At 42.6% G+C, this 23,641-nt stretch overlaps 2 protein-coding genes across 3 annotated transcripts in view; both read right to left on the reverse strand.

Moving 5' to 3' along the window:
- LOC122778037 (protocadherin alpha-C2-like) overlaps positions 1–7,200 on the reverse strand; it is a 33,856-nt gene extending 26,656 nt beyond the window's left edge. Inside the window, exon 1 of the mRNA XM_044039592.1 lies at positions 4,634–7,200. Coding sequence (XP_043895527.1) covers positions 4,634–7,015 — 2,382 coding nt within the window. The 5' untranslated portion in view covers positions 7,016–7,200. The remainder of the gene's footprint in view (positions 1–4,633) is intronic.
- A 2,517-nt stretch (positions 7,201–9,717) lies between these two features.
- On the reverse strand, positions 9,718–16,261 carry si:ch73-233f7.1 (uncharacterized protein LOC100537710 homolog). Of its 2 annotated transcripts, XM_044039584.1 has the most exons (5): positions 13,627–16,261; positions 13,423–13,536; positions 11,026–11,084; positions 10,769–10,896; positions 9,718–10,566 (listed from the first exon to the last, which is right to left on the reverse strand). In XM_044039584.1, the coding sequence occupies exons 1-5, from the start codon at positions 15,943–15,945 to the stop codon at positions 10,256–10,258; spliced, it is 2,931 nt and encodes a 976-aa protein (XP_043895519.1). In that variant the 5' UTR covers positions 15,946–16,261; the 3' UTR covers positions 9,718–10,255. The 2 variants fall into 2 exon arrangements, with proteins under 2 accessions (XP_043895519.1, XP_043895518.1); XM_044039583.1 differs by having other exon boundaries at positions 13,423–16,261.
- Positions 16,262–23,641: the final 7,380 nt, after the last annotated feature.

Raw genomic sequence — 23,641 nt, forward strand, 5'->3', positions numbered from 1 at the left:
GTCTAAGGGCTCTGACACCACTAATTCATAATAGTTATCAGAGGATTCTCTCAGTTTGAAAGGCATATTATCTGGAATATGCACATCAACTACTCCATTATCACCTGAGTCTTTATCACTGACACTAACTACAGCTATCACTGTGTCTAATTCTATGTTTTCATTTACTGGACTATGAAAGGATTTAATAGATATTTCTGGGTGGTTGTCATTCATGTCTTCAACCAGAATTTTTATGGTACATTGTGCTGATAAACGATTGTCTCCATGATCAGTTGCTATAACTTCCATATCATAAATCCTGAAATCCTCATAGTTTAACATTCCCTTGACTGTAATTTCGCCAGTGGATGGATTCAGATTAAATGTTTGCTGCGTTTTCTCTGACGTATATAAACTATAGGAGTAAGTTATATCAGAATTCGATCCTTCATCTAAGTCTGTTGCATTGAGATCAACAACAAGGCTTCCAATGGGAGAATTTTCCATTATTTTAACATTTATTATCGCTTCCTTAAACACAGGAGCGTTATCATTTGTGTCCAACACACGAACAATAATACTGGCAGTACCAGAACGAGCAGGTGTGCCTCCATCTACAGCTGAGAGTATTAGGTTATGAATGGCCTCCTCCTCTCTGTCTAAAGTTTTTTGTAAAATGAATTCTGCAAATTTCGACCCATCTCTTCCTGTCTGAACTTCAATGCTAAAATATTCACTATCACTTAGATGATACGTTTTAACTGAGTTGCTTCCGACATCAGGATCAACTGCATTGCTGAGAGAGAATCTCTCTCCTTTCGGTGTCGCTTCAGAAATGTCCAAGTGTATGATGTCTCTTCGAAATTGTGGGGCGTTGTCGTTCATGTCCAAAATTTCCACTTCTATGTTAAAAATCCGTACTGGATTTTCCAGTATTACTTCCAGTTTGACATAACATGATGCTGATGATTTTGAAGGGCAAAGATATTCCCTATCTATCTTTTCAACAACATACAGTTCACCAGTCTCTTTGTTCACATCCACATATTTTTTGTTGGCGATTATGTCTACACGCATCTTCCTCTGATTCAGTGTTTTCACATCCAGTCCGAGATCAGTAGCGAGGTTTGCTACAACTGATCCTTCTTTCATTTCCTCAGGTATTGAATAATGAGCCACTGTTGTCATTGTGTTTCGAACAAAACATGAAATAGCGAGAACAACGAGCAGCACGTACCTTTTGTAAGACTCCATTGTTTAACTGGACCGCGTTGTTGTGTCCGTGTTTAGCTTAGTCTTTATAGGCCTACAGCACGTTTACATTAACGTTCAATTATGTTTCCTTCATCCTGATTACAAATACATCCATTCCAGTTTAAGTCCATAGATATTTCAGCAATAATAAAATACGATCACGTCTGGATGTCAGGTTTTCAGCACCGCGGAGCTGTCCGGTTTATTCACAGACTGACGTAATAGGAGCTATTCACCGTCATAGCGTTCATGGCCGTCGTTTTACTTATAAAACAGCGCCACCCTTTAGGTTTGGTGGACTTACAGGTACAATTATCAAGATGACTTATAAATGTAGTCCATTGATTTCATTTTCAGTCTAAATACGGATGTTTCTAACAAGAAAATCACGTGTATTATTACCTGTATATACGGTTAACGTTTGACGTTTTTTCTGCCATTTAGTCAGACAAATGAAATATGACATAATGTCCATAATTGGCATGGTTTTAAAATGTGTGCATTTATTCCTACCTGTAGAGTAGACGCTGCTGAGTCACTAGTATCTGATATTCCTGTTCCTCTTGGGATACTGGACACGATGTATCTGGAGCCCTTTGGCACCGGCTGTCTGATCACCATCTTTCCTTTCCTGGTCTCTGCTAGAAACAGACTGTACCAGTAGGCATCGTTGGAGACCAGAGTGGAATCTGCGATGGTGGAGTTCCTCTCACTGATCACACTGTTCCTGCTGGGAGGAGCTGCTTTGCTACTCTTAGGTTTCTGACACTTGAGCACGATGGTGACCAATATGGTGATCAGCAGGAGAAATGACACAGAGCCCAGACCGATCACCAAATACAGGTTCAGGTCTGAGAAGATATCGTACTCCAGAGGCACCTCAGTCATGTCAGAGTAGGCCTTAACTGCAGTCTCCATTGTGGACAGTTTGATGGTGACAGTAGCAGAGAGAGCAGGCTCCCCGTTGTCCTTGGCAACAACAACCATTCTCTGGTGGCGTGGATCTTTGTAACTGAACATCCTCATAGTCCGGATCTCTCCGTTATATTGGTCCAGACTGAACAAGGTGGCGTCAGTCACCTGCAGAAACTGGTAGGTAATCCGAGAGTTGTGCACAGAGTCTGTGTCTAAGGCGATCACTTTTGCAACCAGTGATCCTTTATCAGTGGATCTGGGGATCTTTTCCTCCACCACTGAGCCATGCGCGCGCCACGGAGAGACAATAACTGGTGCGTTGTCATTCTGGTCCACGATAATGATGTGTACAGTCACGTTACTGCTGAGTGGAGGAGAGCCAGAGTCTCTGGCCTCGATGTGGAAAAGAAACTCCTTCTCGATCTCATAGTCAAAAGTTTTCAGTGCGTAAAGATTACCGTTCTCTGGGTTGATGGAGAACAACATGGACATGGAGGTGTTGGCTATCTCCTTCTCCAGGATGAAGTAAACTAGATACTGGTTTTCATGGAGATCAGGGTCAAAGGCAGTGAGTGAACTGAGCAAGGCCCCAGGTGCGTTATTCTCCATCACACGTATAGTATAAAATGACAGAGGGAACTGTGGGACATTGTCATTAACATCCAGCAGCTCTAAAGTCATAGTTTGATTATCCGATAAAGGAGGAGAGCCTCTGTCTGTAACAGTGAAAGTGATGTCATATTCTGGAACCTTCTCACGGTCTAAGGGCTCTGACACCACTAATTCATAATAGTTATCAGAGGATTCTCTCAGTTTGAAAGGCATATTATCTGGAATATGCACATCAACTACTCCATTATCACCTGAGTCTTTATCACTGACACTAACTACAGCTATCACTGTGTCTAATTCTATGTTTTCATTTACTGGACTATGAAAGGATTTAATAGATATTTCTGGGTGGTTGTCATTCATGTCTTCAACCAGAATCTTTATGGTACATTGTGCTGATAAACGATTGTCTCCATGATCAGTTGCTATAACTTCCATATCATAAATCCTGAAATCCTCATAGTTTAACATTCCCTTGACTGTAATTTCGCCAGTGGATGGATTCAGATTAAATGTTTGCTGCGTTTTCTCTGACGTATATAAACTATAGGAGTAAGTTATATCAGAATTCGATCCTTCATCTAAGTCTGTTGCATTGAGATCAACAACAAGGCTTCCAATGGGAGAATTTTCCATTATTTTAACATTTATTATCGCTTCCTTAAACACAGGAGCGTTATCATTTGTGTCCAACACACGAACAATAACACTGGCAGTACCAGAACGAGCAGGTGTGCCCCCATCTACGGCTGTGAGTACTAAATTATGAACAGCCTGATTCTCCCGGTCTAAATTCTTTTTTAAAATAACGTCAGCAAATTTCGACCCATCTCTTCCTGTCTGAACTTCAATGTTAAAATATTCACTATCACTCAGATGATACGTTTTAACTGAGTTGCTTCCGACATCAGGATCAACTGCATTGCTGAGAGAGAATCTCTCTCCTTTCGGTGTCGCTTCAGAAATGTCCAAGTGTATCACGTCTCTTCGAAATTGTGGGGCGTTGTCGTTCATATCCAAAATTTCTACTTCTATGTTAAAAATTCGTACTGGCTTTTCCAGACTTACTTCCAGTTTAAGATAACACGACGCTGACTTGGTATTGCAGTTTTCTCTGTCTATCTTTTCAACAACATACAGTTCACCAGTCTCTTTGTTCACATCCAGATATTTTTTGTTGGCGATTATGTCTACACGCATCTTCCTCTGATTCAGTGTTTTTACATCCAGTCCGAGATCAGTAGCGAGGTTTGCTACAACGGATCCTTCTTTCATTTCCTCAGGTATTGAATAATGAGTCACTGATGTCAATGCGTTACCAACGAAAGATAAAATAATGACAACATCGAGCAGCCCGTACCTTTTGCAAGACTCCATTGTTACATCGGACGGCGTTGGTGTGTCCGCATTTACTGCCCTTAAGTCTTTGAAGAATATCGTTTCTTCAGTGGTAAAGTTTGATGTTATGGCCCTGATGCCAAATATATCCACACAATACCGAAGGTATTTCAGCTTCAAAAAACAATCGCATTTTCGGAGCAGCGTTTCAGCACCACGAAGCTGTCCGATTTATTACCAGACTGCCGTACTGAGAGCGAGTCGTTGTCATCATGACGTTCCTGAACCGGCATTTTACTGATAAAACAGCGCCACCCTTTAGGTGTTGTTACACACTGTGGTACATTTTACCAGATGAATTGTAAATCTCATTCATTTATTTCACTTTAAGTTTAAATGTTGGATTGCTCAAAAGCAAACCAGGTAATATGCAGGTTATACGAGGTAAACTGGGGAACTTTAATTTAATTTTTAAAAACAGTAATTTTCAAATTTAAACTAGCTTTAAAAACGGTGTTTATTGGTTTCTTACCTGCAGAGTAGAAGCTGCCGAGTCACTAGTATCTGATATTCCTGTTCCTCTTGGGATACTGGACACGATGTATCTGGAGCCCTTTGGCACCGGCTGTCTGATCACCATCTTTCCTTTCCTGGTCTCTGCTAGAAACAGACTGTACCAGTAGGCATCGTTGGACACCAGAGTAGAATCTGCGATGGTGGAGTTCCTCTCACTGATCACACTGTTCCTGCTGGGAGGAGCTGCTTTGCTGCTCTTAGGTTTCTGACACTTGAGGACGATGGTGACCAATATGGTGATCAGCAGGAGAAATGACACAGAGCCCAGACCGATCACCAAATACAGGTTCAGGTCTGAAAAGATGTCATACTCCAGAGGCACCTCAGTCATGTCAGAGTAGGCCTTAACTGCAGTCTCCATTGTAGACAGTTTGATGGTGACTGTAGCAGAGAGCGCAGGCTCCCCATTGTCCTTGGCAACAACAACCATTCTCTGATGGCGTGGATCTTTGTAACTGAACATCCTCATAGTCCGGATCTCTCCGTTATATTGGTCCAGACTGAACAAGGTGGCGTCAGTCACTTGTAGAAACTGGTAGGTAATCCGAGAGTTGTGCACAGAGTCTGTGTCTAAGGCGATCACCTTGGCAACCAGTGATCCTTTATCAGTGGATCTGGGGATCTTTTCCTCCACCACTGAGCCATGCGCGCGCCACGGAGAGACAATAATCGGTGCGTTGTCATTCTGGTCCACGATAATGATGTGTACAGTCACGTTACTGCTGAGTGGAGGAGAGCCAGAGTCTCTGGCCTCGATGTGGAAAAGAAACTCCTTCTCGATCTCATAGTCAAAGGTTTTTAGTGCGTACAGATTACCGTTCTCTGGGTTGATGGAGAACAACATGGACATGGAGGTGTTTGCGATCTCCTTCTCCAGGATGAAGTAAACTAGATACTGGTTTTCATGGAGGTCAGGGTCAAAGGCAGTGAGTGAACTGAGCAAGGCCCCAGGTGCGTTATTCTCCATCACACGTATAGTATAAAATGATAGAGGGAACTTTGGCGCGTTGTCGTTAATATCCAATAGATGCACAGTTATTGTTTCATTATCAGATAAAGGTGGAGCTCCCGCATCCGTCACTATCAGAGTAATGTCATATTCAGGCATTGATTCACGATCTAAAGGCTCAGACACTATGAGTTTGTAATGCACAGGTCCTTCTAATGACTTGTTAAGAATAAAGGGCATGGGCTGGTGTATAGATAAGCTTACTTTTCCATTATCGCCACTGTCTCTGTCACTCACGCCTATCACAGCAATAATGCTTCCTACTGGAATATTCTCATCTACTGTGTTTTTAACAGATTGTATTGTAATGTCTGGATAATTGTCATTCATATCAGTCACGTGGATGACTACTTTACACTGTCCCAGCAAAGGCTGCGTCCCCTTGTCTCTGGCCTCGATGTACATCTCATAAAACGCCATGTCCTCATAGTCAATTGTACCCTTCACTGTTATTTCCCCTGTGTTCGGATTCAATGCAAATACACCTTGAGTTTTTTCTGATGTGTAAAGGGTGAATGAGTACACTATCTCTGAGTTCTCACCCTCGTCAACATCCGTAGCGTTAAGCCTCATCACTAATGTCCCGATGGGAGCATTTTCAGTCATGTTAATAGTATAAGTCGGCCTGTCAAAACGAGGAGGATTGTCGTTTGTGTCCTGCACTCTAACAATAATATTGGCTGTACCGGAGCGCACCGGGACCCCGCCGTCTACGGCCGTCAGTATCAAATGATGAACCGGTTTCTCCTCTCTATCTAAAGACTTAGTCAACACCAGATCCACATACTGAGTTCCGTCACTGCCCGTCTGAATTTCGATGGTGAAATGTTCACTGACACTGAGTTTGTACGTTTTTATTGTGTTTGTCCCAACATCTGGATCCACCGCATTAGGCAGAGAGAATCTCTCTCCTGGCGTTGCCGATTCTGAAACATCCAGCTCTACTTTGTCTCGTCGAAAATTTGGAGCATTATCATTTATGTCTGTTATTTCAAGTTCAATGTTGAAGATGCGTAGAGGGTTTTCTATGATGACGTCTAGCTTTAGGAAACATGATGTCGGCTTCGCCGGACAAATGTATTCTCTGTCTATCTTCTCTACAATACAGAGCTCCCCCGTCTTTTTGTTAAAATCCAGATATTTCTTGTTACTGAAAATATCAAGTTTTACCTCTCGTTGTGCCAAACCTCCAGGCTCAAGTCCCAAATCTGCAGCGAGGTTAGCCACGACTGAGCCCCTTTCCATCTCCTCGGCTATGGAGTACCGAGTCACAGACAAAGCACTGGGCCATACCGCACACAAGACAAAGACACTGGCCCACACATTCATCCTTTCACTTGCAGGGAAAATAATCCAGCTTCGGAGAGGCTTTTCTGTTTTTTACCGTCTGAAAAATATGTTATATATGTTGTCAATTTTACTAATACAACGCAATAAAATTCCAGAGAGATGTGTCTTGCACCCTTCTCGAATAGGTGTGTCATGACTTCAGTGAGCGAGCTTTCATATGCTTTAGTAGTCAACAGTGACACCATGTGACAGAGACTGCACACAGTACACTCATGAGTCAGCCATGATTTGGATGAAATGTGGTTTCAGTGGACAGTGACACGAAGCAGGGTTCACTGGTTCGGTTTGGATTTAGAGCGAGTAAAATGTAATGAATGAAATTATAACAATGAAGTAACTGTCTATAGTCTCCAGTTTTTACTTTTAATAATATTCACTCACAGATTGTTACCATTACTATTATCTCGTCCTGTGTTCTGTCTTAATGTGGTCTTCTGTAGTAGGGGACAAAGCAAAGTCAAAATATATTGCAATTATAATTTGGCCATCGTTTATGCTTTCATGAAACTTGTCTTGTCTTGGAAGTACAGCCATGTCTGGGGCTTTTCCTTCAAACACGATGCAAACAATACACAGGATGCAGAACTTAATCAGGAGTTTTTTGACACATTTTCTTTATTATATCTTTATTTATCATGACCCTGTTTTAAGATGAGCTACTTTGAGAACTTAGCTTTAACGTCCAATAAGTCAAAGTGGCTCTATATCACCTTTAGTGTGGTTTAATTCACTGGACACTTGCTTTGACTGGTTTGCCGTATCCTCACTATAACAAACTGTTTTGTAAATATCTTGAGGGTTCACATACTTTTTCTTAAAGTTTAATGTTTTAGTTATGTTTTAAGTGTGCACAAGAACAATAAAATAATGTATGATATATTAGTCAGAAATAAGAATAAGACACATTTATACACTGATTTAGGTAACTCTCAGTTACTCACTTACTGTTTATATTGCCAACTGTGTCAACCCAAAGAAAGAAAGAAAGAATCCTCGGATTTATGTAATTGTATACTCCCAAACACCCTGTCCCCTATTTTATATTTCTTGCCTCCTCCTTTACTCTGTCTTAAATAATTCTTACTCAATGCTGCCATCTGCTGGATAAATGTTCTGCCACATCAGTGGGAAAGAAAAGGGAAACGGTCACCATGTATTAAATACATCTGGATATTAATCAATGATTATTACATTCCGAATATTATGTATTATAAATTGCACTTGTGGTATTTTCACAATTTCCATAGTGATTCCCTGCAGTGAGCCGTAGCTCAAAACTTTAGACAACGATAAACAAGTACATTGTAATATTTTATTCAAGTATTGATTTGGAGACATTTCTATGATTCTTTTATTGAATATTCCTTACTTAACTCCAGTGAATGCCATTCAGTCACATTTTTCAAAATATTGTACTTGTACTTCACACATTGTTTTTCATTTAAAAAATCCCACTAAATTCTAAAAGGCGATGCTTAACAATGCTTAATAATATTTAGTATTTCTGATTATTTTTGCAAAAATAAAATGATTGAATTTGTGTCTTTACCAGAATTGTGTAGGTTGGTTTAATATTCACATTGTCCCCTCCATTAAATGTAACATCCTCCACCAGTGTCTATGTAGTACTGTCAGATACGCCATCTTGTGGACAAGTTACACAATTATAGCTGGTTAGGAAAAAAAAAACATTTTCAGCACCACATGTATGGACAGCTCCCAGTGCTATGGGCCAGCATGGTTCAAGCATGTGAAGAGATGCGACTTCCTATGTGCTGAATATTATAGCATATATACTATTTTAGACTATAATAATATTGATATAATCATTACATTACATAGACATCTTACAACATTTTCCTCTCAATATCACCACCCTTTTGGTTTAAGTGTATGAGCCTCTTTGTTCTCCAGAATTTAATGTTCCTAACAATGCCTTTCCCCCGAGTAAAAACATTTTATTCACATGTTTTAATGTGTGAGGAAACCCTACACCTTGAGAAATAATTTCCCACTGATTTGAGAGTAACCTAATCCAAGCTGACCTAAATATGCCTGCCCATGCAAGCCATCCCTGTGGATCACCTCACCCCAGAGAAGGTGAGCCAGTTCCCTATGGACAGCCGTTTCCTTATTAAATGAATTATTTTAAATCTGAACCATACCATGACCTAATTAAGCTGTTCATTTCTGGCCAGTGGCCAGCTTTCATAGAATTCTCTAAGAAGTGAGATTTAAGCAGGCACAGGGGGAAGCCACATGTCCTCTAGCTCACATTCAGGTGTTACATTTTAAGACTCCCATCCTCAGACCGCTTGTATTCATGTCGGTGGTCTTAATTTGTGATGTGTTCGAGAAAGGACGCCCTGTTTGTTCAGTTAATGAACCTCACTGTTCTCTGTGGGCAAGTGGAAATGCAAGCAATTAGCGCATGTTAACATTTTACTGTGGTTATTCCTCACTGTGGAAAATAGCTTACCAGGACGAAAGCTTCAGACCCCTGTACGAGAGACTGTGGAACTTTTTCAACCCTTAATAATTGACTCCAACTAATTAAATATAGATCAAGGGAAAAGTAAATGCATCATATATGTGGTTTGAAATCTATGTTTGAGTGAATTATTCTTGGTCGTGGTTTTTAGGAATCACAGTTGGACACATTCAAATGAGAAGAGACAATATGAAAAAAATACTTTATTGTCATAAATGTATACAGTACATATGTGGGTAAACTCCACCCCGTCTTTACAGTTGTCTGCGTCAAGTTACAGCTTGCATTTATATTATGATACTATTTTTTCATATTTACGCAAGTTCTATTAGCAAACAACAAAATTCTGAAATATAAATTCGTATGGATGTGCAAAAAATATTTCCCACTAATGCTTTTCAAAAGATTTTGGATGTAACTGTGGCTCCAGTTTGATTGTCTAAATAATAATAACAACACCAACAATAATAATTATAATAAAAACGATAGACAGATACAATGGCATGTTGCAGTGTCTTAGACGTACTCCATTTCTCTTCAGCAGTTAAGCCAGAATGCATTGTTCATTATTTCAGTCATAATTTTTTACTCTGTGAGGCCTCTGTCCCTTTCACACCACTTGTCAATCATACTGTATGTTCATTGATTTATAAAGCAAATGGTCTCTTCGTCTGTATTCAAGAGGTTATCCGTTATTTCCATCCTCCACTCACACAGTCCTTTAAAAGTCAGTCATTGTACAAGTCATTATTTATAATAGCAGCCTCTCCCTGGGGGGACATCTGGAGACGCCGCTTCTTGCCAAACGTAGAAAATGAATTGTGGACGTCCAGCTCACTTCGCTGTGCAGTGGGCCTCAGGGTGCAGAAGCCCGATGGTGTCCCGGGGATATACACGTTGTGGTGGTAGTCGGGTGGTGGGTGTGGGTGAGGGTGAGGGTGGGAGGGGACTGATGGCTGCTGCTGCTGGGGAGGAGGTGTGCAGCGTGGAGTCCAGGGGCGAGGGGTGACCCCGCTGGTTGAAGGAGGCATCTTATATTCTGGAGAATGATGCAGGTGAAAAGAAAGGGATTGATAAGCAACTACTACAATACTGACTTTGTGCCATTGTGCTTATACTTTAACATTTCACTGACATACAAGACAGTCTTAAAGGCATGAAGGTGGTGTTATGTGTACATATACAATGTGTAAAGGGTTGATTAAAGCAGTATTTGGTCGTCAGAGTTTGGCCTGTCTTACCTTTCACGCCTCTCATGTGAGTTCCCCAGGTCCAGTACTGTCCAGGTGCCATGGAGGTGACATAGTTTTCTGGGTCTGCATGCATGGCTTTGCGCATAAGGGTGCCATCCATGTTGATAGAGTTGTAACTACAAACAGGAAAATAGTGATTAGAAAATGTGTTATTCATATTTAACTTCAAAATGTATACAGCTAATTCATCATGTGAGGTTTTTATCAAGGTTTTCTGCTTATGATGCAAAGGGTAGGAATGTTACCTTTTAATGGAGGAGTTTTGATTTTTTGTCAGAGTCCAGTCTGTGTTTGCCTGCTTCAGCTAGAGAGAGAGAGAGAGAGAGAGAGAATATAAAAATATGAAATCATCATGGGAATGAACACAGTACCACCATGTCTTCTCAGACTAAGTTTCAATCAAACCTGTTTTTTTTTATACCAATCGTTTCCATTCAGCCTTCTCGAATCAGCAAAGGTCAGAGATAATTGACATGAAGAGCAGTTTATTATTGTGTTTGTCCTGAAATGGAGACGTGACTGTTTTCAGGGGGATCGTGACTGCCGCCCTGTGGACGCTTGGTGGAACAGATTTCTCTGTAGCAAACGTGCCTTTAGCTGAAAGACCTGCCTGTCACTCAGTTTTGCTTTCATGCTCTGTGCTGCAGAGGCAGGGGTGAAGGAAACAACCCCGGTGATATTTATTCCGGGTCTCATAGTATGGTTTCCACGCTCCATTAATTCCCTTAAAGCTGTTAACAAGGAGAAAGTGAAGTAAGCGTATTATTAGAATCGGTATTCAAAATACACTTCTCGCGAGCTACACACAAAACCAATTAGAACCCCACCGGGATGAAACGAAACATGATTTTAATCTTCAAAGGAGGCCGTGCCAGGGAGGAAATTAAGGAAATTACACACGTCATTGTTTTGTGGATTTTATGCAATATTTTCACATTAATATTTGCCTGATGTTCCCCGAGCAAGGTTTTTAATTAAAAGTCTCAAAGACAGCCTTGAAAAGTTTCCTTGCAGTCTAAGCACAACATGACATTTATACACTTGCACGCACCTGTGCGTGTTTTTCTGTATTGACGGTGTGTGTTTATTGTCTCCTTAAAAAAAAAAAAAAGCTCATAGGCGGACTGCCCTTTGTGATGCTCGGATACTTTCATTGCAATTTGTCTTTGGAGATTGAATGTGTCACTGGTGACCTCGCGACGACTCACGTGGCTATGCCAAGGGGGAGCCACTTAACGCCAGGAAGGACACTTTTTCCTGAAGCAGCATATATATAGCTACAGGCAAAAACAATCGCTGTGACCTCGAAATCCCCCTTGTGGCCATTGGTGTAGAGTATGTGCAAGTGACGAAGCTGACTTTTCTCAGTCTGCCTGGTGGAGTCTGGTACCACGACTCTGCCTCTGAGTCTGTGTGTCACTATATTGAGAACAGGCAGACGACAATGAGCTATTCGCACACGTGTCCGGTCTACTGCTCCGTCTGTTAAAATTAGAAAACAGAGATGTAGACAGCCTTCCTCCGCAAATCCTCTCTCTCTCTCTGTCTCTCTCCTGTCTCCTTCCCCCCTTCCCTTGTGTTTCACCCCTCCTCTTCCCCATCTTTGCTTGACAAACACGAAGTGCCTCTCTCTCTCCCTCTCCCCCTCTCCTTCCACACACTCAGAGGACATCGATCTACAGGCATCCCACGTCTTAGTCCAGCCATGTCCTTGCACCCCGTCCTTCTCCTTGCCCCCTCTGGATGTCCTCCCCTGTCTCCAAAACCGACCATTTACCATTTTATTGATAATGGACAGACCCCCCCGCGACACATTGTGTGTAGTAATGGTCCCTTCCGTGCTTGTGCCCTTGAGGCACAGTTAGTGAGGCTGCCTGTCCTACATTGTTAATCTAAGGACAAGGATGCGTGTCGCAAACCCGTCTGATCGCACAAGAACTGACTGAACCCAAGGCAGAGGAAAAAGCACAGCTGCCAGTCACCTTGTGCGTCATGAATATAACCTTGACTTTTACTTCAGGTGTGTGTGTGTGTGTGTGTGTATGTATGTGTGCCTGTGTGTTTGTGTGTGTGTGAGAGAGATATATGCATGGTGAAATGACACTGAATGATGCAGACATCACCTTCAGGTCACAAGCTGTTAAAATAAAGTTCATGGAGTCTTATTATCCTGTCACACAGTAAATGATATCTCTAATTCCACATAGATAATGAGACACAGTATGTGCACAGCATATGTCGCTGGCAAAAACAGAGCTTCACACTTCCAGTAACAAGTCCATTAGAATGTAAAATCACGTCGACTCATTTCATTCCTCGGGTACACATAACAGTTGAATCGGCATTGGAAATGAGATTTAAAAAAAAAAATCATTGTCACAATTATAAAAACATTGAGGAAGACATGCCGTGTAATTCAGTATTAAATAAGTTATTGTAAAAAAAATGATCATGATTTTGCTCAGATTTTTGCTCAAATTGGTTCAGCAGCTGTCTAGCATGCGTAATTTGACCTTCATGGGAGAATGTCACAGTCTAGATTTTCATCATTTAGAAAATCAAGAGTGAGAGAAAAAGATTGAATCGACAGCTCAAGCTCTGTTGATTTGTTTTTGTTGCCATGCTCTGTTTTGACTTTATACCTCATTTGGAGTAGTTGCTCCGTTGTTCACAGATGCGCTCCTGCTCTTTGCGTTCCATGAGTTTTCTCCGCTCTTCGCCTCGTTGTTTCTCGGTGTGCCGCTGGGGCTGCACGGCTTCAGAAACATAAAGTCACTTTTTGCAGATTCGGGGGTCAGGCACACTTTATAACAATATGACTGTGAGAGACTGCTATTTCCATTCACCTCCATACAGTTCGTGGGCACTTTGGCCGCGGATGAAATCTGCAGGTTGAGGTTGGATTTTTTGAACACCTCCGGGGGCGGCTCAGGCTGAAACCCACCGCAACAGCAGCAGGCGAACGGAGGCAGGTTGTACCCGCTGAGGGTCTCCCTGTCCTTGTAACACTTCACCCCAGCCAGTACGATAATAGCCACGAGGAATATTAGAGATATTGTGCTCAGTGACACGATCAAATAGATGGCGAGGTTTGAGGGGGGCTGTGGGCTGAGAGCGAGGTCTCCGAAATCTGACAGCGACTCAGGCACGCTGTCTACCACAGTGAGCACAATGGAGACGGTGGCAGAGAGCGGCGGCTGCCCGTTGTCCTTCACTAATATCACCAGTCTTTGCCTTGTTGCGTCTCTTTCCACTAACCGGCGAATAGTCCTGATTTCGCCCGTGTACAGAGCCACACTAAAAAGTCCTGGGTCTGTTGCATGCAATACTTGATATGACAGCCGGGAGTTTTGTCCTCCGTCTGCGTCTAATGCTGTTATTTTGGTAACAAGATACCCAGCATCTACTGACCGTGGAACCACCTCTGTGGCCACTGTGCCATTTTTGGGCAGCGGGGATACGATAACAGGTGCATTATCATTCTGGTCCAAGACAAAGACATGGACTGTGACATTACTGGCGAGTGGGGGGAAACCAGCGTCCTGCGCCTGGACCAGAATCTGAAAGTTTCTAAGTTGCTCATAATCAAAAGAGCGCAGTGCGTAGATGTTGCCGTTGTCAGAGTTGATGGAGACATAAGTGGACACGGGCATGCCCTGAATCTGACCCTCAAGAATAGAATAAGACAGATATGCGTTCTGGTTAGAATCGGGGTCGAATGCAGTGACTGTGCAAATGGAAGCGCCCGGGGCATTATTCTCAGTCACATAAACCGTGTATGAAGGTTGAGAGAAGCGCGGGGGGTTGTCGTTAATGTCAGACACTTGAACGAGGATGGTTTTCCTGGTGGAGAGCGAAGGAGAGCCCAAGTCGCGAGCTGTGAGGGTGATGTTATACTCGGACACAGTTTCTCTGTCCAGAAACTCGCTTGTCACCAAAGTATAATAGTTTTTAAATGATGAGTGGAGCTGAAAGGGAACGTTGCTCGGAATTTGGCAATCAACGTTTCCGTTCTCTCCCGAATCACGGTCCATGACACTGATGACAGCTATCACCGTGCCCGGTGGCGCGTCTTCTTGGACAGGAGTGGACACCGATGTGAGGATGACTTCGGGCGCGTTGTCATTAATATCCAGGATGTCTACCAGTACTTTACTGTGTACTGCCACAGCTGACGGCCCCCTGTCTTTAGCCTGCACATAGAGCTCATATACACTGGCTTTCTCATAGTCCACAATGCCCTTCACTCTGATTTCACCCGTATACGGGTCCACGCTGAATAGTTCTCGCACCTTCAGTGGCGCGTGCCCGCTGAACGCGTAGGTCACCTCTCCATTGGATCCCTCATCCAGGTCTGTGGCGTTTAGCTTCAGCACCAGCGTCCCCCTCGGTGCGTTCTCCACCAGGCTCGCGCGGTAAACTGAGCGGTCAAACACGGGCACGTTATCGTTTGCGTCAAGCACTATAATAGTTATTAATGCTGTACCAGAGCGTTCTGGCGACCCGCCGTCAAAGGCTGTCAGAACCATTTCATGCCTTTTCTGCTGTTCTCGGTCCAGTGGCGTGTCCAGCACGAGCTCCGCAAACTTGCTGCCATCATTGCGCGTCTGGATATTCAGTATGAAGTGCTCGTTTGCGCTTAGCTGGTAGGAGCGCAGAGAGTTGGTGCCCACATCCTGGTCCTGTGCGCTCTCTAAAGGGAAACAAGAGCCCGGCGCAGCCGATTCTGTGATGTCAAGATTAAACTCGCTCCATGGGAAACTAGGAGAGTTGTCATTCACATCTAAAATCTCCACTTCCACTCTGTAAAGTTCTAATGGATTTTCAATAACCACTTGTAAGTGTAAAAAACAGCTCGGGCTTCGTTCACACAGCTCCTCTCTGTCCATTTTTTCGTTGACGAAAAGAATGCCATTCTCCAAGTTCACCTCTAAATATTGTTTGTTTGCGCCGGAGACTATACGAAACCGACGGGCTGACAGCTTGGCTACATCCAAGCCCAGGTCTTCTGCGATGTTTCCAACAAAAGCTCCGTGCTCCAGCTCTTCGGGAATCGAGTACCGAATTTGTGCAAGAACCAGATCCACTACACACGCACACAGAAGCAGACATATCACCAGTCCAGTCACTGGCACCCAGCTGCCTCTGGAGAGTCTGTGATCCATTTCAGCGGCGTGCGTAAAATCACCTCACCCAGACATCCTTCTCCTCATGAAGCCATGCCGCTGTACAACCGAAAAAAGTGGACAAAGAAAGAGATCCAGTCCAGAGGTGAAATAAATATTCAGATATAAGTTTGTCACATCTACAGTATGATTAGGAATAACTTTACTGAGTCGTTCGGCTGAGGGAAAAGAGGAGAGTGACAGCACCTCTCTCTCCCTTTCTGTCTCTGTTGTGCTCCAAGCGCAATACCGGTGTTATGTGAATGAGGGAGGTTCTCGCTTTGATTGTCTAGTGTAGACACTCTGAGGAGCTGTGGGGAGGCGCGCGCGTGTGTGTGTGAGAGAGAGCGAGAGAGAGAGAGAGAGAGAGAGAGAGAGGGGTGAGCGAGAGAGAGGGAGAGAAAGGTGGGGGTGGCGGGGGTGGACGTACCTTCGCTCAGCTCCGCACTGGAGGACGTCGGCGCGAAGTGCGACTCTAATTACTGTAGACGTTTAACCCTTTCGCATCCTCGTGTCTATTCCTCTGACCTATTAAAGAGACGAGAAGGCGTACATTTGACACCAGACGTCAGAGCCAGATTTGGATTAGGGAACAAATTGTGTTGTGGGTGTCGTTTTCTAGGCTGCATTTAACAAATATGGGAAAAGAAAGATTTGTCTTGATGACCACAGTGCCAAATATGACAGTTTTGTCATTACATTTACCTTGATTTATCAAAACTTTAAAGGTTTAGCTTCAGAATAAAATAAGTATCCAACCTTCTGGGATACGGTCATTGCATATTGCTGACAAAAACACCCAGACCCTTTTCACTTTACTTCAAATCTTCAGTGGCCATTGCAAATCGGCTCCTGGGATTCCATGATGCCTTTTTAATGAGGGCCCTATGAAGCTGAATATTGCAAAAACAGCACTACATTAATTAATCATCAAACACAAAATTTGGATTCCACAAAAAGAATCCTTGATGGTTTTTCAATTTTAATCAACATTTAAATGCGCTTGAGTGACATTTTGGAGCTTGAAATGATTATAGTGATAATCATTAGTGGGCGATACACTCATACAAATAGGCATTACACTACTTTAATTCACTTAAGTAGGCCTGAACATGTATTGACATAATCAACATAAAAGCAGTGTCACGAAGCCTTAATCATACTTGTCTCTAATCGGGTATTATATGGGATTAGATTAATGTCAAACAAGCTATAGGTGATGTATTTTCGGTGGCAGAAAGAAGCACGTCAATTTTATGGGCTAAAATTAAAAATCAAAGTCCCACTGAGCACCAGCCGATGGTTTTAGGACAAAGGGCACAGCTGGGTCTCCTCTGAGACTTTAGATGTTTGTTCGGTTCTAATCTACAGTAATGGTCTGCTCTTCCTGGTCAGTTAGACATCCAGAGAGAGAGAGAGAGATTAAAGGGTGTCTTTGTGAATTCGGTCCGTCTCCACACAGACATGAGTGGCATCCTAATGTAAAATCAGAGGCTTAAAATTTGAAGACTATTTTCTGGAAAATGGACTAACAACGCAGTCTTGGTCTCTGGTAAAGAGGAATATAGGCAATGGAAAGAGATGAGAGAGAGAAAGAACAATAAACCATTTTCTGTATTTGGTTAAATTGTCTCTTAAACTGGAGGAATGATGCACTGTGTCGATGGTTGGATTCTGCGAAGATCTGGGGAAAACATCAGTGATGTCATAAAAATAAACATTACTTCTACTTTTCTTGGAACAAAAGTTGTCCACGACCTATTTGCTCAACAACCAGCCCTTGAAATGTACTGACCTCCCCATTTTCAATGAAAAAACATCCCTACAAAAATCCCCAGGTTTAAATAAGAAGAAAATACAATCTGCTTGCAGACTTAACCTCAAGCAGATGGTTAAGCTTCTCCAGAAATGATTACATTTCTGAAAAGAGAAAAAAAAAAACACCAGCACGAGTTCCATTGCTTCCCCCGTCTTTTTAATTAACGGAGTGAAGGATTAGTGTGTAGCTATCCGGGATCAACCGCTCTCCGACGGAAGAATACAAATGTTTTGTGATAAATAATCCCACCGCGCTCCGGCCGCCGGTCCCTCTGTGCCTGATACATTAACATGCATTTCACGGAGCATTAGACCAGTCTCATCCGCCATTATCGCGTCACTCGGTCCATTGTCCCACAGAACGACTGTCATTACTTTCTCTGAGCTACAGCTCAACAACTACCTGAACATGACCAGTTACCCAACCCCTGTGAAGAGTATGAAACGGGACAACAAAAGCCTTGAGTTTTTATTTATTATTTTAGCCTTGAAATTTTTTGTGATTATTTTCATTTTAGGGGCTTTTCAGACGATCAGAAATAAGTTACATGTTTTTGTTCCCCAAAAATGAAGAAACTAACTCTTTTTTTGATTTGTGGTCTCGTGGCTCCATCTACTGGTCACAGCCTGTTAGTATGAAAACAAGGTCTGCTGATATGCAGCAGGGATTTGATTATTATAATATTTTTTTATTATTATTTGTTTTATTCTTTAATAATAAAACTATTGTTCGACTCAGTATCAAACCAATGATAATGGATCACCATCTTTCCGCCTTTGTTACCTTGAGTTATGACATGGCATTGAATTACTACTGATAAATAGGATTATATAAAACGTAATACCCACTGAATATACATATATATCTGTGGAGGAGTTCTTCATCAGTTAACGCTTATTCAACGAGAAATCCGGAATCAAGTCTCAAAATCTCAAGTGATGAAGTGATGGAGCGTTTGTAGTGATGTGTGATCTTAGTGCGCCATCTACTGGACGTTAATCGGCATGACGACGTCAAAAACTGTGACTTCTGTGTTGGAGAGTTGTTTTCCACATCACTTCTCATTGGCTATGTTAAATGCACTGTGTTTTGTTTGTTTGTTTGTTTGTTTGTTTGTTTACTCCGCTTAGAGGTGAACATTTTAAGATATGTTTTACATCATCTGGGGGGAGAGGGGCGTTACATTGGTGGTCACATTTCTCTCATTAGTGAGTTAGTAAAAAAAAACCAAAACATTATTTCTGTTGGTATAGGTCTATTTAGGTGTGTGTTTTCCAGGTATTACACATGCTGTGGGGACCTGAATCTGTTTACACAGTGACATTATATTGACATAACCTAAATGATTACATTTTAAGGTGAGGACATGTAGTTTGGTCAGGATGAGGTTAGGTTTAGGCTAGAGTGGTGGTAATGGTTAAGATTAGAGTAAGTCTTATGTAATGTCATGAAAACTAGACCACTGATAAGCGAGAGACTCTGCAGCAAAAAATGTAATTGTATTTGTATTTGTATTGTAAAAGAAATTGTATTTTAAGGAAAGAGGGCGAGTGCATTTCATAATTCTAAAGCACATGTGTCAAAATGGTGGCCCGGGGGCCACATGTGGCCCTCCGATCGATTACATTTGGCTCACCCACCACTGTGCAAGGTGATGGAATAGAGACAGAATATAAGACTAAGTATTTGCCGGCAATATTCTTATAATAGTTAGAAGACATTTGGTTGTAATCATTGCTTGATTAAATGTATTACACTCAACATGAAATTACACATATTTAAGCTGTTTTCAATTGAATTCTCCATTTATATTGTGAATCATTTTATATCAAAACAAACACTTTTACTTGGCAATCTGTCTAATATCATAATGAATATCTTATATTGCCGACTGGCCACTAAATAGTTGTTTTTTACACTTTTTTTCCTCTATGTCGGCCCCCGCTTGACCAAACCATATGCTTATTGGCCCCCAGGTCATTTGAGTTTGACACCCCTGTTCTAAAGCATCTTGTCTGTGTTGTGGTTTTGTGAGCCGAACAGAACTTGTCTTGAGAACTTAAATAATCGATCATTTGTTGCATTAGCACACAACGTCCTCTAGGTAGAGCTGTAGACCAATAAAATATAGAGTATGCATTAAGTTCCGTCTCTCTCTAATGCCATCGGATAGACATCATTAACTGAGGATTTGTGTCTTCTTTTGCTTTGAATGCAACATTGTGTGTTTGTGTGTGTGTGTGCGCGTGTGTGTGTGTGTGTGTGATTAGCTCTGCCTCTTCACTCTGCCCTTTCCTTAATAACAAAACAAAGTAAGGAAAGAGGACAAAAAAAAAAGACACACAGTAGCAGACCAAATGGTGAAGTGATAGAGGAAAATTAAGAGCAAGGAACAGGGGAGAGGAGAGAGAAGAAAAAAGAGGCAAAGGGAGAGAATGGAGGGTTTCGTCCACATGCTTCTCAGCTGTGTAAACTGAAGGTCTCTGCTGCTTCTCGGATTCCCCTGAAGAAGGGGGATATTTATAGGAGGCTGGCAGTGGCAGTGAATGGACCCTGCTCTGTCACACCCATTAATATTATTATTATTACTTTATATGCACAAAAATGGAAAATGTCAGCAACCTGAGAGGCCTGTGAGACGGTACGTGCATGCACTGCCTCACTCCCTGTCAGTGTGTGTGTGCCTCATGCATGTGTATCAACTTATTTCGTGAGAAAGTGTCTTTTGGTGAGACATAGCTTTTCTAAGAAGTCAGCAAAAGAAAGAAGTCAGACGAGAGAATTAAGGAAAAAACTGAGAAACGGGGTAAATTTGGCATGTATCAAGGGGTGTAACCTGATCTACTGAACTTATTAGAGCTGTCAGAGGGTTAGAGAAAAAGAGAAACAAAGGGGGAATGAGAGAGAGAGAGACAGAGAGAGGTGGAGCAGGGCTAGACAGACACAGACATGAATACATTTACCAGCTCCAGATTATAAGATTCCCGCAAGTTGCAAACGTGTTGAAACAGACTACACACACACACATGCACACACACACACACAAGTCCACGTCCACCTGGTAACAGATGCAAACTCAGGCACACATGCAGAAACACAAACAGTCTAATAGACATAACAGACGTGCACGCGCATGCACACATACTGGGAAGAGAGGAAATTCCAGAGGGAACAGGTGGGAGTGGTGATAGCAATCTATCAGGATGACTTTGATCTTCACCATGCCTCTGTCACCACTGCTGAAATGTACCGTATAGCTCAAGTCAGCCTGCCCATGCCAAGGATTAATAACAGCACTGCTCCAAAATACTTGCAGAATGAAACTAGTTTTGATCGATTTCATGCGCACGTTGAAAATACGATGAACTCTCTCATATGTCGCAATGCTGACTATGTGTCCACATATGAATTTTTGTCTTGTGGTTAAAGGTGAAGCAGAGTTGGAGCAGCAACAGCAGCATCCCTCACTGTGGTCAGTGAGAGTAAGTGATCTGAAGGGGGCAGTGCTGAAAGACGGTCCATGGAGTTAAGCAGAGTTGTGGCTGAAGAAAAGACAAATACCATCATGGGAAAATATCATCTAGAAAAAAAAAATGAAATAAAACATTGTGTCATTATCATAATTCAGGGGTTAGATTCCATCGCTAAGTTTACATCATTTCTTCTGATAATCAACAAGAGGATCTTTGATGAGTTTAGAGAGGAATCGAAGAAAAACAAAAGGAAGGAAGAGAAAAACGGAAACAGGGACATAGCTCTGGCACCACTGCAATGTCTGCTGAGGACAGGAGTCAAAGCTCAAGTGTGTGTGTGTGTGTGTGTGTGTGTGTGTGTGCGTGCGCATGCGCGTGTGTGTAGGTGGATGCTGGTGCCAAGGCTGAGATGAGAGTGGAGATCCCCGGCCTTAGGGGCCACAAAGACAATTGACTGACAAGCACAATGAGCATGAATGTGCCAGTGTAATTCTCTCTCTCTCTCCCTCTGCATCAAATCCTCATAATCACACCACTTCTCCTTTTCCCCTCCTATCCACCGATCACCACTCCACTTCCCCTCTTTTCAGTCCTCCTCATCCTCTACACCCGTCTCCCAAATATCCCCTCCTTCCTCCTCCATTTCCTCCAGGCCTTTTTCCTTTATTGGGAGGCGGGTGAATATTAATGACTCTCTCGGTAATTAGCTACTTAAACGCATAAAAAGTCATGAATGGAGGCCTGCCCGTGAACAGGTTTGCACATAAACACATTGGTCAGCTCAGAGTTGCGCTGCATGGCCAAAACATGAGCAGCAATCATGAAAACATGCAGGGAGGAAAAAAAACTCAATCATGACGGAAACCGTTTGCAGAAATTATTCATTTCCCTCCTTTTTTATGTTTTCCTTGTGCTGACTGTACACCCCTCCCTCTCCCCAGCCTCCCTCTTTCACTCTCACTCTTTCCTTCTTGCACATTCCAGTCCGTTTTGCATATCTCGGACCCCCCCACCCCCTACACCCAACCACCCACACTACACCTCACCACTTTTAAAACAACTCTCCTTTCCTCTTTCTGTCTCTTTCTTTTTCTCCCTCCCTCTCTCCCTCTTTCTCTCTCTGTCTCTCCGTCTCTCCACCTCATTCCCACCCTCCCCTCACTACCTGACATTGTGGCTCGATGCCCAATGAGTCACACCTCTGCTAAAATCATCAGAGATTGAGGGAGGGAGGGAGAGAGGGAGCAAAAGAAAGAAATCGTCAAGGAGAGAGAAAAAGCAGGAGAGTATGACAGAGAGAAAAATATAGAAAATAAAAATGGGAGGAGAGAAAGTTAGAGAAGCAGAGAGAGGGAGCCTCCAGGGAGAGAAAAGAGCATAGAGTACGTTTAACTTTTTGACTCCAGTAGTCAGTGTGTGCTTGTCAGTAACAGTTAGCCAGTAGACAACAACACTTTCCACACACTGCTGAGGAACACATGCATGTGCATATTCACATGCAGCCATACACAAACATAGTCATACAATGACATCGTGCAAAAGCCCACCTGCATGCTCTGCAGACACATACACATATACATACAGCAATCAGACATGCAAACAAACTAGTGTAGAATGTGTGGCTGCAGCCCTGCCTCTCTGCATCAGCCTCCCCCACCCTCTCCTGCCGTTGCCATTGGATACCACACAAACACTCCCTGTTGGGCAACACTGGGAGTCAGGAGAGGACGTACGTGGGTCACACACCTCCCCAAGTGCTGTGAGTTCGAAGGCAGTCGACGCGTGAACATGTGTGAATGTGTTTGTGCGTCTTGTATACGTGCTGCATCCGTAAGTTATTGCTGTTTCGGCATTTTCAGTTTCTTCCTCAACAAATGTGCATGTGGACACCAAACGAGTAACAGTGGGGCTCGTTCCCAAGATGGTGCATGAAATATGTGTGATGAATCACATGTAGCAGCGTGTGTGTGTGTGTGTTGTCCAAAAAACGAGGCATCAAAGAGGGGATGAAAAAAAAACAACTGGCATGACAATATATCCACAGCACAAAAGATTCAAAATGAAGGGGTTAATGTTAGGAAGGAAAAGTGTTGTTTACTTCAGTGAGTCTTCCTCACCCTCTGATTTTACTCATGACAACTCATATCCCTGAACTGTGACCTCAGCTTGCTTGTCACAGTGGGGGCGCAGTCTTTAACGAGGCTTGTGTTTTATGAACCCTGAGGGATCACAGCAAGCTGTGTGGATCTTGCCTTGTGCCACGTGCCTGTCATCATTCAGCTGTGTTGTTTTTCAACATTTCTTTGCTCCAGTCAAACAAGCTTATGCTTCTGACAAAAAGGCTAACTCTTTTTTTTTGGTATATGGACTCAATAGGTCCACTGAAAAGTAAATCAATCAGTCC

This window comes from Solea senegalensis, linkage group LG12, assembly GCF_019176455.1.
Source record: "Solea senegalensis isolate Sse05_10M linkage group LG12, IFAPA_SoseM_1, whole genome shotgun sequence".
In the NCBI taxonomy this organism is placed as follows: domain Eukaryota; kingdom Metazoa; phylum Chordata; class Actinopteri; order Pleuronectiformes; family Soleidae; genus Solea; species Solea senegalensis.

Coding starts and splice junctions, on each gene's coding strand:
- si:ch73-233f7.1 (XM_044039583.1), bottom strand. CDS start 15,945: ATGGATCACAGACTCTCCAGAGGCAGCTGGGTGCCAGTGACTGGACTG. Junction 11,085..13,422: donor GAGCAACTACTCCAAATGAG/GTATAAAGTCAA, acceptor CTCTCTCTCTAG/CTGAAGCAGGCAAACACAGA. Junction 10,897..11,025: donor CAAAACTCCTCCATTAAAAG/GTAACATTCCTA, acceptor TCCTGTTTGTAG/TTACAACTCTATCAACATGG.